Genomic DNA, 16,629 nt, shown 5'->3' on the forward strand with positions numbered 1-16,629 from the left:
AATGTGAAAACGCACTTACAGTACAGCTTGGAAAAAGGGTAAAAATTTGAGTGGCAACATCGTAGTATACCGTTTTTACACATACATTGATTCAAAAGAGAAAACAATATGTTGCTACTTCTAATTTCTACTCTTTTTATGGTTCCGTACCAAAAATATACAAAAGGTACCCTTATGGTGGGACTCTGTCCGTCTTTCTGTCTGTTTGTAATGCTGTAACTGACCTCCTCAATCCACATGACGGGGAAGATGATGTCGGGGAATTTGTTGATGCTGTTCACGTAGATGTTGGGCGCGCGGCTCACTTTGATGTTCAGCTGCACGCGCACGAAGCCCTCTAGCGGCACGCCAAGTTTCTACAAAATAGATCATGATTATTCATCATATCTAAATCGTGATTTTTCGGTAGAAAATATACAGTCTAAGGTTGCTACTTAGAATAACTAGCTCTTTCGATCTAGGAGAAAAGATATTTTTTTCTACTCCCGAACTGTTATTCGTCATTTACAGGACCGTGCATTAATCTTTAAAACCCTACATAAAAGTCTATTCCCCAAAGCCAGCGTCCGCCGGCTTTCCGCGCATGCGCGGACAGACACGTCAAACTTATAAGACTTCGTCGTCAAACTTAAAAGGCTATGATAATCTGTTTCAAAACAATTGTCAATTTTCACGCGTTTTATATTGCTCCTGGCATAACGTGAGGAATTTAAAATTTGAAAGCTAATAGCCTGTTCAGAAACGTTAAAAAATTGTATTTATTTTTTATCCTTATTTTCTGTATCACAATTAACCAATTCATTTAATAATGTTATAAATAATTTAATTCACTTTTTAATAATATTTCAATAATTAATTTAAGTCAAAATGCAAAATGTACAAATTCAATAATTATTCAAGGTTTTCTAATATTCAAATTTTAATTTAATAATGTTTAAATCAATTATATTCAAATTGCATATTTTTAAATAAATATTCAGTGCATTGTATACATTTAATCTTAAGTCAAAATCTGTCTATTCATATTTTATTATGGCAACTTTTAATTCAAATTTGACAGCTTTTAGAGCTTTCAAAAACTTACGGTTGTTACTGTTCGTTATTCCGCTCTCCAACGACACCGTGCCACTTTTCTTTGTCTTCCACAATTCGGATTAAACCAGATTAAAACTACAGTCCGCTTATTATTCTACCACCACTACGAAGACCTGAGACCAGCGAAGATTATCTATGTTACCTGATTTTCCCCAAAACTTTGTTGTTTATAGAGAACTAGCTTAACCCCGCGGCTTCGCTCGCGCTAAATTCGAAAGTTGCGGAATGCTCAATACAAACTTCCACCCCTCATGTTAGAGAAGTGGGGGGTCAGAAAGAAACAAAAAGTAGCCTCTGTCACTCTCAATCCCTTCAACTATCTCCACTTCAAAAATCACGACAATTCGTCGCTCCGCTTTGCCGTGAAAGACGGATAAACAAACAGACACACACACACACTTTCCCACAAGCGCGGATCCAGCTTCGTGCCCAGGGGGGGGGGGGGGGGTGAGGGGGTCACGTGGTAAAGGCCCGGGGCCCCAGGGGGGGGTCACGTGGTCTATTTGTATGGCCAACTTAGGCTCCGGGGGGGGGAACTGTCCGCGCATGCTTTCCCATTTATAATATTAGTATGAACTACAATACAAGACGCATTAATCATTACCTCAAATAAGATACTAAAACGTATACTTACCGGTTGAATCATGAAGTAAGTCTCATGTGTCTTCTGAACTGGCTTCAGACCCTCGAATTTGTCGAGGAGAGACGGCTCAGCGTCGTAAAAGTGAGGATATGATAGGTACACAGGAGCGCCTGGAAGCAAACAAATAATAATTAAAATTTTGAAAAAACCGCCGACCGCGACATAGTGGACCGATTTTCATGAAACATGGCTAAGAAAACTCCCGACTAACTCAACATTCAGACAAAAAAAAAACAAAATCCAAATCGGTTCATCCGATCGGGAGCTACGATGCCACAGACAGACACACACACAGACAGACAGACAAACAGACAGACAGACAGACAGACAGACGGACAGACAGACAGACAGACAGACACGTCAAACTTCGTTTTTATAGAATAGAATAGAATAGAATCGTTTTATTTGTTTAAAAAAGGGTATACATTGATGTTACATTATATTATAACCAGCCTTAATTTACCATAATACATGGCGTACATATAATCTTAATTAACCTATTTATCACCTAACATGACATTATTATCTTTCATGTAAATTTGATGATACAATCAAATTTACATGAAAGATAATAATGATAAAAAAAAACAATAATTTTCCAATAATTAATAAATATACAATATTGCAATATCAGTATAAATTACAATTAGAAATTATTATTATTAACTTTATTTAATTACAATAAGTCTAACAATACTACTTTAATAACAATAATTTAATACACAATAAAATTTAAAATTATTCTATGTCCTTTCTATGATTAATTTATTAATAAATAGTTATAAAATCTCATAGTTTACATGTTGTTTTAAACTCGTCAATAGAATAATAGCAATTTTCTATAAGATGGTCAGTTAAATATTTCTTGAATAATTTTATTGGAAGGGCTTTAAAATTGTCTGTAAAAGTATTAAATAATTCTACTGCCATGTAATGCACGTTTTTCCTACTCAGTGAAAGATTTGTTTTGGGAACGTCTAACCTATGTCTATGTGTACCTCTTTGAGAGGTCATGGTTATAGCTTTGAAACATGAGGGATTCTTTTTGACAAAAATGCAGATTTCAAGTATATACATTGCAGGTAATGTCAAAATTTTATTATGCTTAAATATAGGCCTGCAGTGGTCTAGATGCCAAGCTCCAGATAGAGTCCTTAAACATTTTTTTTGTATTTTAAATATGATGTCAGCATCGACGGAGTTTCCCCAAATGATCAGGCCATATCTCAATAGGGATGACACATACCCGTGATATGCCGAGAGAGCTGCTGCATCGGGGGTTAATAAATACATGAAGCACATACTCACATAGAGTATATTGAATAGTATGGTATAGACTATAGAGTTATCAGTCAAGGTTTTCGAATGCAGCGCCCTTAAGCTACGGCAACATTTCATGTCTAAAGGTTCCTTATCAAAGAGGATTGAGTATTACAGAGAGTTACTTTCGAAACTAAGTAAAATGTGTAGTCACAATGCATAGACTGCCATCTCCCGACACAGGCTTAGAACTTTTGAACCTCAGTTTTGACAATTTGGCCCACATGCGTAGCTTGATATGTGTTAAAATGTCAAATATTTATATTAGCGCCATCTAGCTGAGCGTACCCCAAAGGTGTAATGCCATCTAGGCCACCGTACCTTTTTCTGTATGGTACTGAGGTACGTTTTTTTCTTAGACTTTATCTGTCTATACGGAGTTATGTGTCTTTGGTCATACTCAAATGTTTGATAAAGTTTACATTGTTTTAGTGGGTTTTAGACGAATTGTCCGTCTCTTTTTCTCTTTGGCAGTGATATTGTTACAAATGTGATTTGTTTTAAGGGACCAAAGTTGTTGTTTAACCGCACGTGCCAATATTGACTGACCAGAGTAGCTGAAAGATTCTAATTAATATTGAACCACGAGCGTAGTGACATGGCAGGTTGTGTAATTAACCTGTTTTATACACACAGCGCCATCTAACGGGAGATCGAAGCACTTATAAAAGCTATATACTGAGCTGATAGCTGATATTCTGCAAACCTTGTGGTGGACACTTCTTAGATCACGTCCGAACACTTATTGTCATGATCAAGGGGCTGTCCAGTTTTATACACACAGCGCCATCTATCGCAAGATCACAGGACTAATAAAAGCAATACGTAACTCATTGTATTGGCAAGAACTGACATTGGTGACCATTTTCAGTTCTCTTCCAAACACACTGTCATTAAAAAAGTTTATGTATTGACTTATTTTATACACATATTTAAAGTCACATACAGGTCGAACGCGATTAATTAACATTATTTTTACCTTTTTTCCCAACGTTTCGGCCAGGTTGCACTGGCCGTGGTCGAAACGTTGGGATATTTAAAGTCACATAGAGGTCATGTGACTTTAAATATGTGTACAAAGCGCGAGAACTTAAAGTGTTATTTATACACATAGCGCCATCTATCGGTAGATCTAAGTACTAACAAAAGCTTCATGTAATTAGAAAAAGCTTATGTTTTAACCTGTTTTATACACACATCGCCATCTATCGGAAAACCAAAGTACTAATGAAAGCTATACGTAACTCACTGTATTGGCACGGACTGATGTTCTGCAAGCCCCTTGGTGGACACTTCTCTCCCTGGCAGTAGCACTTGTTGTCCGGGTTCACGTCAGCCGACTCGAATGTGGACGCCGGCGGTGTGTAGAGACCCGTTTGGATGCCTGGAAGAAATAAAACTTAGTAGACAATATTTAACTGTATTCAATGACTATTCTTTGATGACATTAAAAATCCACTAAAACCTCTGACTTCATGGAAAATTGAATTTGTATGCGATCACGCCATTCACGCCATTTTAAAGACTGTCGAATACAAGTAACACAGCATACGAAACGAAGAGAGCAAAAGTTGTCTCCTTATTTACGGCATTAAAAATAAACCAAAATGGGATTTCTGGATCAATAATATTATTTATTTATTTATTTAATCAAAAAAGTAACACAGCATTACAGTTTACACTAAGGCACTGTGAAACTACAAAATACAAAACAAGACATAAACGATAAATATTACAAAAAAGAATACAAATTAAACATTAGGTTTGGGCGACGACGTAACAGCGTGGCTCCGTTGCGTCGTCTGACTCGGTGTAGGATTCGGCAGGTTGCCCCGGAACCGCCGAAATACCACACCCTTCGGCCAGAAGTCTGCGCACGCGATGGTGTCCTGCAGCGTGCGCGGCACGCGCACAACAAATGAAGTGAAGTGCACGTAGTGGCGCGACTGCAGCTGTTGCACCCTCAGCGTATAGCCAGTCTTCCGGCGAACGTACTCCACCACCTCATCAGCCCCTGCGGAGTAATGCAAGCGCGACACGTAGAGCGCTTTACTCGGTGTAGCAACTCGCAGACCAGAAGTAATCGGCTCCGCGGTACCACACAGAGTCTTACGAGGCGCCCTACGCGCCTTGCTCTTCCTTTGCACCAGTGTGAACCCCTCCTTATCCACATCGGCGCGGGAGGACTTCTCCTTGATTGGAGCCCGTTCTTCACACACCTTTGCAGGTGCGTTGACCCGGTTCGCTGCGGCGTTGCGTTGACCGGCTAGGGCGGCTACATCAGCATATACCCGCTGACGTGAGCTCGACGTGAGGGGGGGAGGCGGCCGCACGCGCGGGGGGCGCGCGGGCGGCGGAGCGGCGCGTGCGACATTTTTAATTGTGTCAACGCGCAAACTACCTGACTCGACACTAGTGTTGTCAGGTCGATGATCGGACGTCAGGTCTGAAACCGCTGACCGAGCAGGAGCATTACGTAAACAACTAATTTCGTCACGTAACTCGGCGATTGTTTGCAAGCTGGTTTCAAACCTTGTAATAACTACAGCTAAACTTGTTTTTAGGGCCACGATTTCCCTTAACAAGCTGCGAACGTTGACGTCATCCGGATCGCACGACGGAATGATGGAGATATCTGTCGCCACAAACTCCGGAATTCGGTCCTTGTACTCCTTGAAGATCTTCATAATATCTTCAAGGCTCTTCTTCCCGGTTTCATCTCCTCTCCGGTGAGGAACGTAGGTGCCGGCGATTCCTAGGGACTCGCACAACACTCTCTTCGCTTCGCAGATGTCTTCGACAGTGAACCTTGATGCACGCGAATTCATCTGGACAGCATTCTCCGCATCCATCGCCCCTTCCAGAATGAGCTTATCTCTTTCTTGAAGAAAGGCGAGGAACTCGTTCACGACAGGTTGCCTCCGTTTAGAGTCTGCCATCGCGTCAAATACCGGCAGCGGACGAGCCGCGCGATTTCGTAATTATATGAATTAAATCATCAATGCGACTGCACCGCTGCGCGCATTAGACACGACTGATTATGATGATTATGATGCTCTTGCGGTTAGATGGGGCTACATGTCCCATTGACCTTTATCATAGATTAAATATAAGATCATACCATACCATGCATTAAAATGCGACCGCCAAGAACGCGCATACACTACACCACCCAGAGATGGCGCCACAAGAAATGCCTTGCTGCCATCGATTATTTGTAGATTGGCGTTAAGTGACACTTTCGAGCGAACCATGAATCTATGTCAAACGTATCTATGCCATTTGCAGAAAAAAGCTACAAGACATTTTTTGTGGCGCCATCTATGTGTGGTGTGTCGCATTTTAATGTATGGGATGGTATGATCTTCTTATACTTTAATCTATGCCTACGTGGTGGAAGGTTCCGCTGGCTTGATAGAAGTCTTGGTGGCTCGGTTGGCGGAGCGCTGGACTATCGATCCACAGCTCTGTAGTTCGTCTTCGATAAAACATCTGGCCGTCCCTATCGTACTTACTAATAGTGCGATAGGGACGGCCTGATATTTTATCGTCTATGGCGCGACCATGCTACCCGTGCAAGGCACTAATTTAATTTAATTCTAAGCCTCGTACGTATCGATTGTAGACGTTTCTGGTTATCAAAAAGTAGAAAAATAGACCAGTGAGAAAACAATCGTCAATTATGTACAGCGCCATCTATCGATAAAATGGGTAACTATACAACGGCATACAGCTATGCGAGCTCTTCTCTAGTATCTGAATCGTCGACCATAGATTTATAAAGGGAACTAAGTGGACACAAACAACTCACCATCTTTGTAGACATCTCTCCTGTACTGCAGGGGAAGTATACGACAGATGTCCTTGTCGTACACGTGGACTAGGTCGGACTTGGTCACCGCTCGAGGGGGGAAGAACGATCCTTCTGAGGCCCTGAAACATAAATGAACATAAGTATTGTGAAAACTTATGACTTCTATGGGAGTCTGGGAGAGTAATTTAGTTATTTGTTATACAGGGGGGCAAAGTTGTATTTTAGCGCCGAGTGTGGAATTGAAAAACGAGCAAGTGAAAGGTGTCTATAGTTGAACCACGAGCGAAGCGAGTCTTGAACTTGCGAGTTTTTTATAACACTTGAAGAAGTAAAACATTAGCACCCGAGTGTAACACAAAACTTTTCCCCTCACTATAGCGAGGAAACTACAACGCAAAAAATGCGTTTATCACTGCATCCAAGTAGTTCCACAGGTGGTAAATCATCTTTATTACTAGATTCACCTAATTTTATCAATTTTAAAGCAGTTAATTTGACTTTATTCAAGGTCAAATTACTTTACCCACTAGTGGATAAAATGCGTTTTTACCCGCTGGTATTAAAGGACAAAACACGTGTTTCCGAGCTAGTGAGGGGAAAATAAAGTTAAAGGGATAAGTAATTTTTTCTTACGCACGTCATAACATAATTAACTTTCTCACCTTAAGTACTTAGTTTGTTTACAAAGCATCAACGCGACAAGTCAATTTAACTTATGTTCGCAACGAAAAGGACTCGGCATTTGAACCAGAGTTCAAATAATTTATTAAACATGAAAAGTTTATTTACCTCTTAATAACTAACTCTTAATGCCTTTTATTTTTAAAACCTTTGACGTATTAAGCAAGAGAGTATATTTTCTAATGGAAACTTTTTGATTTAAAAAATAAACGTCCGAATTAAACGATATCCATAGTCCCTATAGAAAAAGAGTACTATAGTACCTACAGTATGGCCACTCCCGCTCCCCGCTGAAAGTGCCACCCACCCCCTCTCTGTTACCTCACAGTTACCGCCTGTCAAAAGCGCGAACAGTCGACCTGTCATATATCATAGTCAAGCATAGTACGCGTTCACCTACACGAGCTTAGACTGTGTGCTAGGAACGCGACTCTTTCATAATATATTTGATCGCCGAGGTATGCCTATAGGGACGCCACAACAAAAAAAAACCGGCCAAGTGCGAGTCGGACTCGCCCACCGAGGGTTCCGTACAAACTTTCTTTCAAACTACCTAGTAAAAATAATCTCATATTTTCATATAACTCTAATGACTTGACTAGACGACAAAAGTATAGGCACTAATGAGTATTATAGTGTATAGCGCCATCTCCCGGTCAATTTGCTAACTAATTTGCGCGACCTGGTTTTTCAGGGATAATTCTTTATAATGTTAACCGATTTAAACAGTTTTTACTTTATTGGACAGAAGATAGTTTACGTAACATCTTGTATTAATTTTAAGTACGATATACATCCGCAAGGGTGGGTAAATTGAAAGTAAAAATCTGAAAAGTTTTTTGTGAATTAAAAAAAAAGTATTCAAAATACAAACACGATTATATTTTTCCTGTAATATATAGCATAAAACCAATGTTTACTAAAATTTTCATAATTTTTCGTTGGTAAACTTCGGAGATAAGGGGGGGGGACACGGTATTTTTTTTTACATTTTCCTTCAAAATTCTTTTTTTTTTCAACAACAAAAAAAAATTATAAAAAATAGTTTATTTACGTTCAATTTGAGCTCTTTCCAACGATACCCCACTTGACCTAGTAACTTGAAATTTACAGTTTGCCCCCCTTTCATTTTGGCCATTTTCTACAATTAAAATTAATATATTTAAAAAAATTATACTTTCTATTTGTAGAGGTTTACAATGTTCACAACTATTCCAAATTTCAAGTTGATAGCATTAGTAGTTCTCAAGATATTTAGGAATGTGACAGACGGACAGACAGACGCACCATAAGGGTTCCTGTTGTACCTTTTTGGTACGGAACCCTAAAAATATTGAAAAAAAAACCCGTCATAATGGACCGATTTTCATCAAACATGCCTAAGATCACTCCCGACTAATTCAGCTTTCAAACAAAAATAAAAGAAATCTAAATCGGTTCATCCGTTCGAAAGACAGACAGACACGTCAAACTTATAACACCCCATCGTTTTTGCGTCGGGGGTTAAGCTAGGAACATACTACGTTGCTGGCGAGGTTGCGGACGAGTACCTACTTCGGAGTGCCTGGGACCTCGCCGTATAGCAAGGCGACGGCGACAGAGGGGTTTTAGTGGGTAAACCAGGTCTCATCAGCCTAGGGAGTCCCACATAACCATCCCAGGCCTGTCCCCGCGCCTGGGTGGTATGCGTAATGCAATTCCCCTCTTAAAAAAAAAAAAGGAACATACTACGCGACCGCGACCGCAACCGATCAGTGTGCACGGTCTTCGGGACGTGGCTTCGGCTGACCAAAACATCCAGCGAGCCAGATTTCGATCGGACGTCCGTGCGCTCAAGGCCACGTCCACGACCTACGACCGATAGTTTGCACGGTTAAGTGTATATTCATTGTCTAGATCCGCGTCCGCGGTCGCGCGGCGGCGGACGTCCGCGTAATATGTTCCTAGCTTTAAAAATACCTGATATCGTTGCAGGGGCTCTCCTTCCAGTGAGGCAAGTGGTCCAGTCCGTTGATCTTGTCCAGGTATCCGAAACGCGACATGGATCTCTGTCCCGTGTAGATCGTCGATACTTCGTCCAGGGTCCCGTTTCGCTGGAAAAGTCAAGGAATTTACATTTATGGGGCAATTTATATTATTTAGGGCTGCCAGAGTTCAACGAGGGTGTGGTGTGCTGGTGACGGAAGGACCTCCGGAACTAATTTGCTCCGTCTATTGTCCCGCCTATCGTGGGCAACCCGAACCCTCCTTGGAGCTTGTATACTTCTTTTTGCTGTGTACTTAAACACAGCAAACAAAAGTGTACAAATAATTATTTTTAAAATGGGACGGCGTTGTCCCCGTGATCTCGGACGTTGGACGTTGGAGGTCAGTTTATTATGTAGTCATACGCGATTAAGTCCCGATTTTAAAAATAATTATGTGTAATAATCGTGAAAGTTTAAAAAAGTGTACAAGTTTCTAATGGGTTGGCAAAGCACATGTGACACTCTTTGAGTTGCATGCGTTCATAGGTTACGGTGATCGCTTTCCATCAGGCGGACCGTATGCTTGTTTGCCACTGACGTAGTATAAAAAAATTGTTTCTATACGCAGTGCACAATAGTTTTCTGTACAGATGGTGCTTTTTTACGCACTGGTGCGAGAAGTGGATCCATTCTTGTCAGGTCGAAACTTCGGAGGGCCATCTTTTGACGACCGGTCTGGCTCAGTCTGTAGTGATTCTGCCTGCTGAGCCGCGGTCCCGGGTTCGAATCCCGGTAAGGGCATTTATTTGTGTGATGAGCACAGATATTTGTTCCTGAGTCACTATATACATAAGTATTTAGTATATTATATATATCGTTGTCTGAGTACCCACAATACAAGCCTTCTTGAGCTTACCGTGGGGCTCAGTCAATCTGTGTAAAAATCTCCTATACTTAATATTTATTTATTTATTATTATCTATACTGAAAAACGTCGTACGAATCGTACGATACACGTGCGAAAAGGAGATTCATAACTCTCACTCCCATCGGTCGTGTTTCAATTTATCGACACTCGTTTCAAACTTTCTGTTTAAAAAATACATATGTAAAAAGATAAATGGACAATGGACAAAAGCCTGACATGAAGGTCCCCCGACTGCAATTGAAATAAAATATCCAGGTACGGTCACGATATCCTCCATGAGCATTAACTTTTGCTTTAGCTATTTATGAACCTGACTAAACACTCATTATTCTAATTTATATTAATCAAGTTGACTGACCAGCATATCTAAAGATTATTTTCATCTTTTCAGTTCGCTTTAAAACCGCAGTCGTGTTTTTTAATTTTTTAATTATTTATTTTATTTCTTACATTTTAGTGACCACTCAAACGAACCATAATTAATATTGTCTTTGGTTACCGCGATAGTTACTCATGAAATAAAACTATGGAAACGGATTAAATCGCGTATAATGAATTTAAAATTAATCCGTTTCCATAGTTTTATTTCATGAACCATAATTATTTTATTTAGGTCATGGTGTTGGTTCTTGATATTTTAGCATGAAACGTGTAGGTAACTTTATTTAACGGCATTCGCTTTTAGACACTTGTACTTTTGTTGTGTGCTTTAAGCACTGACAACATACCTATTGCATAGCCATAACTCGAGTACGGAGTACAGTAGGCCTAGCACATGATTGCCGCGAGAGTATGTCGCCGCGAGATAGACTACCCGTCCTTATGTCATTAATACAGTTAGAAGAAGACGTGTGATCTATCTCGCGGCGACATACTCCCGCGGCCATCATGTGCTAGGCCTACAGAGAGAATGGCACACCGTAACAACAATACTCTTTCTCTGCATCCCCACATAAACAGATCCTTCACTTGCCCGCAAAACTACAAATACTTACGCTTTTTTTAACTAATGCTAATGAGTTACCACGTAAAACTCAGCAGAATAGTAGTGACGCAGCCCTGGCCCGGCGTTGGACCGCGTACATGGCCTCACTCGATTCTAACTATGAGGGCCTTCAACCACGTGCGTCGGGCTTCGTCCGACTCTATGTATGAGGGTGCCTTGGGCGCCCGGCCTTCAACCGAGTGCGTCAGGCTTCGCCCAACTCTATATGTGTCGCTTAACTTCAAACCTGGGTAAATCCATTTTGCTTTAAGGTTGAATATATAAAAAATATAATATGATCTGAAAGATAATCAACCTTATAGCAGAATGGATTTACCCAGTTTTGAAGTTAAGCGACACATATATGAGGGCGCCTTAGGCGCCCGGCCTTCAACCGCGTGCGTCGGGTTTCGTCCGACTCTATGTATGAGGGCGCCTTGGGCGCCCGGCCTTCAACCGAGTGCGTCGGGCTTCGTCCGACTCTATCTATGAGGCCGCCTTGGGCGCCCAGCCTTCAACCGCGTGCGTCGGGCTTCGTCCGACTCTATCTATGAGGCCGCCTTGGGCGCCCAGCCTTCAACCGCGTGCGTCGGGCTTCGTCCGACTCTATCTATGAGGCCGCCTTGGGCGCCCAGCCTTCAACCGCGTGCGTCGGGCTTCGTCCGACTCTATCTATGAGGCCGCCTTGGGCGCCCAGCCTTCAACCGCGTGCGTCGGGCTTCGTCCGACTCTATCTATGAGGCCGCCTTGGGCGCCCAGCCTTCAACCGCGTGCGTCGGGCTTCGTCCGACTCTATCTATGAGGCCGCCTTGGGCGCCCAGCCTTCAACCGCGTGCGTCGGGCTTCGTCCGACTCTATGTATGAAGGCGCTTTGGGCGCCCGGCCTTCAACTGCGTGCGTCGGGCTTCGTCCGACTCTATGTATGAGGGCGCCTTGGGCGCCCGGCCTTCAACTGAGTGCGTCAGGCTTCGCCCAACTCTATATATGAGGGCGCCTTGGGTGCCCGGCCTTCAACCGCGTACGTCGGGCTTCGCCCGTCTCTATATATGAGGGCGCCTTGGGCGCCCGGCCTTCACCCGTGTGCGTCGGGCTTCGCCCGACTCTATGTATGAGGGCGCCTTGGGCGCCCGGCTTTTAGCCGAGTGCGTCGGGCGAACGCCCGACTCTATGTATGAGGGCGCCTTGGGCGCCCGGCCTTCAACCGCGTGCGTCGGGCTTTGCCCGACTCTATGTATGAGGGCGCCTTGGGCGCCCGGCTTTTAACCGAGTGCGTCGGGCTTCGCCCGACTCTATCTATGAGGGCGCCTTGGGCGCTCGGCCTTCAACCGCGTGCGTCGGGCTTCGCCCGACTCTATATATGAGGGTGCCTTGGGTGCCCGGCCTTCAACCTCGTGCGTCGGGCTTCGCCCGACTCTAAGTATGAGGGCGCCTTCGACCGCGTGCGTCGGGCGTCGCCTGATTCTAAGTATGAGGGCGCCTTCGGCGCCCGGCCTTGGACCACGTGCGTCCTGCTTCGCCTGACTCTATGTATGAGGGTGCCTTCGGCGCCCGGCCATGGACCGCGTGCGTCGGGCGTCGCCTGATTCTAAGTATGAGGGCGCCTTCGGCGCCCGGCCTTGGACCACGTGCGTCCTGCTTCGCCTGACTCTATGTATGAGGGTGCCTTCGGCGCCCGGCCATGGACCGCGTGCGTCGGGCGTCGCCTGATTCTAAGTATGAGGGCGCCTTCGGCGCCCGGCCTTGGACCACGTGCGTCCTGCTTCGCCTGACTCTATGTATGAGGGTGCCTTCGGCGCCCGGCCATGGACCGCGTGCGTCGGGCGTCGCCTGATTCTAAGTATGAGGGCGCCTTCGGCGCCCGGCCTTGGACCACGTGCGTCCTGCTTCGCCTGACTCTATGTATGAGGGTGCCTTCGGCGCCCGGCCATGGACCGCGTGCGTCGGGCGTCGCCTGATTCTAAGTATGAGGGCGCCTTCGGCGCCCGGCCTTGGACCACGTGCGTCCTGCTTCGCCTGACTCTATGTATGAGCCTTCGGCGCCCGGCCATGGACCGCGTGCGTCGGGCGTCGCCTGATTCTAAGTATGAGGGCGCCTTCGGCGCCCGGCCTTGGACCACGTGCGTCCTGCTTCGCCTGACTCTATGTATGAGGGTGCCTTCGGCGCCCGGCCATGGACCGCGTGCGTCGGGCGTCGCCTGATTCTAAGTATGAGGGCGCCTTCGGCGCCCGGCCTTGGACCACGTGCGTCCTGCTTCGCCTGACTCTATGTATGAGGGTGCCTTCGGCGCCCGGCCATGGACCGCGTGCGTCGGGCGTCGCCTGATTCTAAGTATGAGGGCGCCTTCGGCGCCCGGCCTTGGACCACGTGCGTCCTGCTTCGCCTGACTCTATGTATGAGGGTGCCTTCGGCGCCCGGCCATGGACCGCGTGCGTCGGGCGTCGCCTGATTCTAAGTATGAGGGCGCCTTCTTCGGCGCCCGGTCTTGGACCGCGTCCGTCGGGCTTCGCACGACTCTAAGTATGTGGGCGCCTTCCGGCCTTCGGCCTCAGGAAATTGGTCAATATGCTATCTCAGGCTTGGAATAAAGTTAAGCTAGATTAAGTTTTAACGTTTTCAACCCTATTCGCGCCATTCATAGTCTATTAACTATTAGGACCCCGAATAACATCTATTGTTATTCCGGATACCTATATTTTCTATTATCCTCTATCTAAAGTCTTCATTTGAATGTCTCATTCAATAATATTTGTTTTTATTAGATTTGTTTAAGTTACATATTTTGAAAACTCTTAATCTCTCAAAAAAAGACATAAACGCATATAATGTGTATATATTATTAATCGCCTTTAAAAGCTCTTCATTTTGATACCCCACTCGATAGGTTTGCAAAAAATGTTTTTCTAAAGTTTGCGCATTATGACGTAATACGCCCGCCATATTGAATTTTAAGTGACATCACATATCCTATGTTCATTGGGGTGACGTAAGGATTCCAATGATACATCATTCATTGAAATCGGTTAAGGCATTCAGAAGTTATGGTGGAACAAAGAAACTCACATACATACATACTTACATACAAACATGAACGCTGAAAACAATACACTCTTTTTTTTGGGGCAGTCGTGTAAAAAAAATCAAAGGCACTAGAAAATTCATAACTCCCTGCGCCTGCGAGCAAATGTACACTTACTGAGCAAGTGTGATGAAAAGAATGACACTTACCGCCAGTAGTAATCCCATTTGGCTGTTGGGTCTCTTTCCTTTGGGGTAGAAGTAGTGAGCCAGGGTCACGAGAGGGTCATCGTATCTGTAAAACAAAGTTTATATCAACAATATGTGGTAAACATTATATAACCTTATGATGGATGTATCACCAGTAATGGGACAGAAGAATCCTATAGCTATTCATAAAGACTATAAAAGCTTCAATTAACAAATAATCGTTAGCAAAAAAGGAATACAAGTCGAATTGTCGACGATTCCAAATTCACGGGCGGTATTGAACCCTTAAGTCTAAGGAGGGACTTCGCCTCCTTATGTGTGTTCTATCGCCTGTACAATGGGTTGTGTTCTGAAGAACTGTTTGACATGATGCCAACGGCCACTTTTCATCATCGCACCGCTCGCCATCGACAGGGCGCTCATCCACACACCTTACAACCTAAATGGTCGCGCACCGTACGGTTTCAGAGGAATTTTCTCCCACGAACGCTCCGGCTGTGGAATGAGCTCCCTGTCGAGGTATTCCCGATGAACTACAGTATGGGGTCCTTCAAAAAAGGAGTGTACAAGTTTCTAATGGGTCGGCAACGCGCACGTGACACCCCTTGAGTTGCGGGAGTCCATAGGTTGCGGTGACCGCTTTCCATCAGGCGGGCCGTATACCTGTTTGCCACCGACGTGGTATATAAAAAAAAAAAGTTTTTAATGAATACGGCGAGTATCAGTTAAATTGACTCTACAGTGTAGGTACAGTCCAAGGTATAAAATAATATTCAAGGAAAAAATACCAAAAATATGCATACAAATCCTAATTAAGTACAAGCTTTTATTTTATTATTTAACTTGCCTTGTTAGTATGTTAGTTTTGGTCAAAACGTAGAAGCTAGATTTGACCCACTTCCCGGTTTCCGATTTAGCTGAAATTTTGCACACTTATTCATGTAAATCACGTGACAATGCAACATTATGGTATCATGGAGCTGATCTGATGATGGAACAGAAAGGTGGTCATAGGAACTCTGTTATGAAACGTTGTATCTCCATCGAAAGGTGTTTTTAGAAATGTCTCGGAGAGCAGTAGATGACTGTTGAAAGAAAGGCACAGTCAGCGATAATAGCTTGTGCCAAAAATTAAATTTTTGCAAAAAAACTTATTTGTTTTATTTTATTTATTGATACACACCCAAAAACCAGCTGCTCAGCGGTGACCTTGACGAAGGGTTCCGCAGTTTTCTTGTAGGCCACGGACAGAACCGAAGCCAGGCCGCTCACCACGAGACCAGCCAGGTTGGGAGAGAAGGATGTCACTGTCTGAAAGAAAATAATAGTATTCATTGTATTTTTGATCTTTGCTACTTATGTCTCTGTAAATTTGCAGCTCAGGTGCCGTAGCCGAATGGCATTTCTTCGACGCGAAACGAAACGCCGCGAAAGGTAGTCTGGCCCTGTCACGCCAACACGCAAGAGCGATAGAGATAGATATCTACGAGCGTTTCGTTTCGTGAGCGTTTGTGCCATTCGGTTACGTACCCAGATGACACAATAGATTGCCTTAGCAAAATACTGTACACCGGTCAAATCTTACATGAAAATCGGCTAAAAAAACAAAGTGTGATGTAAAGCTGGATTTTTGGTATGTTATTTGGAGTCCGTGGGGGAATGTAAGACTATATTTTGCAAGCAAAAAAAAAGTGTGCTAACTTCGTAATTTAAAAAAAAAAGTAAAAAAATCGGACTTTTTTTGGTTTTTATTTATTTATTAAAAAACTATGCGTTTTTGGTCAAAAGTTGCTGTGTAATGTTGAAAGCGCATTAAATTTCAAACAGTTTGACATCTTTTTTATCAATGTCCGTCAAATAGTTTTCGAGATATGAAGCGTCAAAAAAGGTTAATTTTTGACGCATTTATAAAATGTAGCGTTTTGCCAATATTTTTAGACAAATATCTGCAAAATACTTCATGATATGAT

General features: G+C 43.5%; 1 protein-coding gene across 2 annotated transcripts in view; it reads right to left on the bottom strand.

Annotated features, from left to right (window-relative positions):
- The window catches only part of LOC125240182 (scavenger receptor class B member 1), a 184,183-nt gene that overhangs the window by 1,950 nt on the left and 165,604 nt on the right, over nucleotides 1–16,629 (bottom strand). For both annotated transcript variants that reach the window (XM_048148004.1, XM_048148003.1), the window contains 7 exons: nucleotides 15,843–15,970; nucleotides 14,660–14,744; nucleotides 9,513–9,646; nucleotides 6,870–6,991; nucleotides 4,308–4,442; nucleotides 1,730–1,848; nucleotides 225–356 (listed from right to left, as the gene is read on the bottom strand). In XM_048148004.1, coding sequence (XP_048003961.1) covers nucleotides 225–356; nucleotides 1,730–1,848; nucleotides 4,308–4,442; nucleotides 6,870–6,991; nucleotides 9,513–9,646; nucleotides 14,660–14,744; nucleotides 15,843–15,970 — 855 coding nt within the window. The remainder of the gene's footprint in view (nucleotides 1–224; nucleotides 357–1,729; nucleotides 1,849–4,307; nucleotides 4,443–6,869; nucleotides 6,992–9,512; nucleotides 9,647–14,659; nucleotides 14,745–15,842; nucleotides 15,971–16,629) is intronic.

The sequence above is a fragment of the Leguminivora glycinivorella genome, chromosome 27 (genome assembly GCF_023078275.1).
Source record: "Leguminivora glycinivorella isolate SPB_JAAS2020 chromosome 27, LegGlyc_1.1, whole genome shotgun sequence".
Taxonomy (NCBI): Eukaryota; Metazoa; Arthropoda; class Insecta; order Lepidoptera; family Tortricidae; genus Leguminivora; species Leguminivora glycinivorella.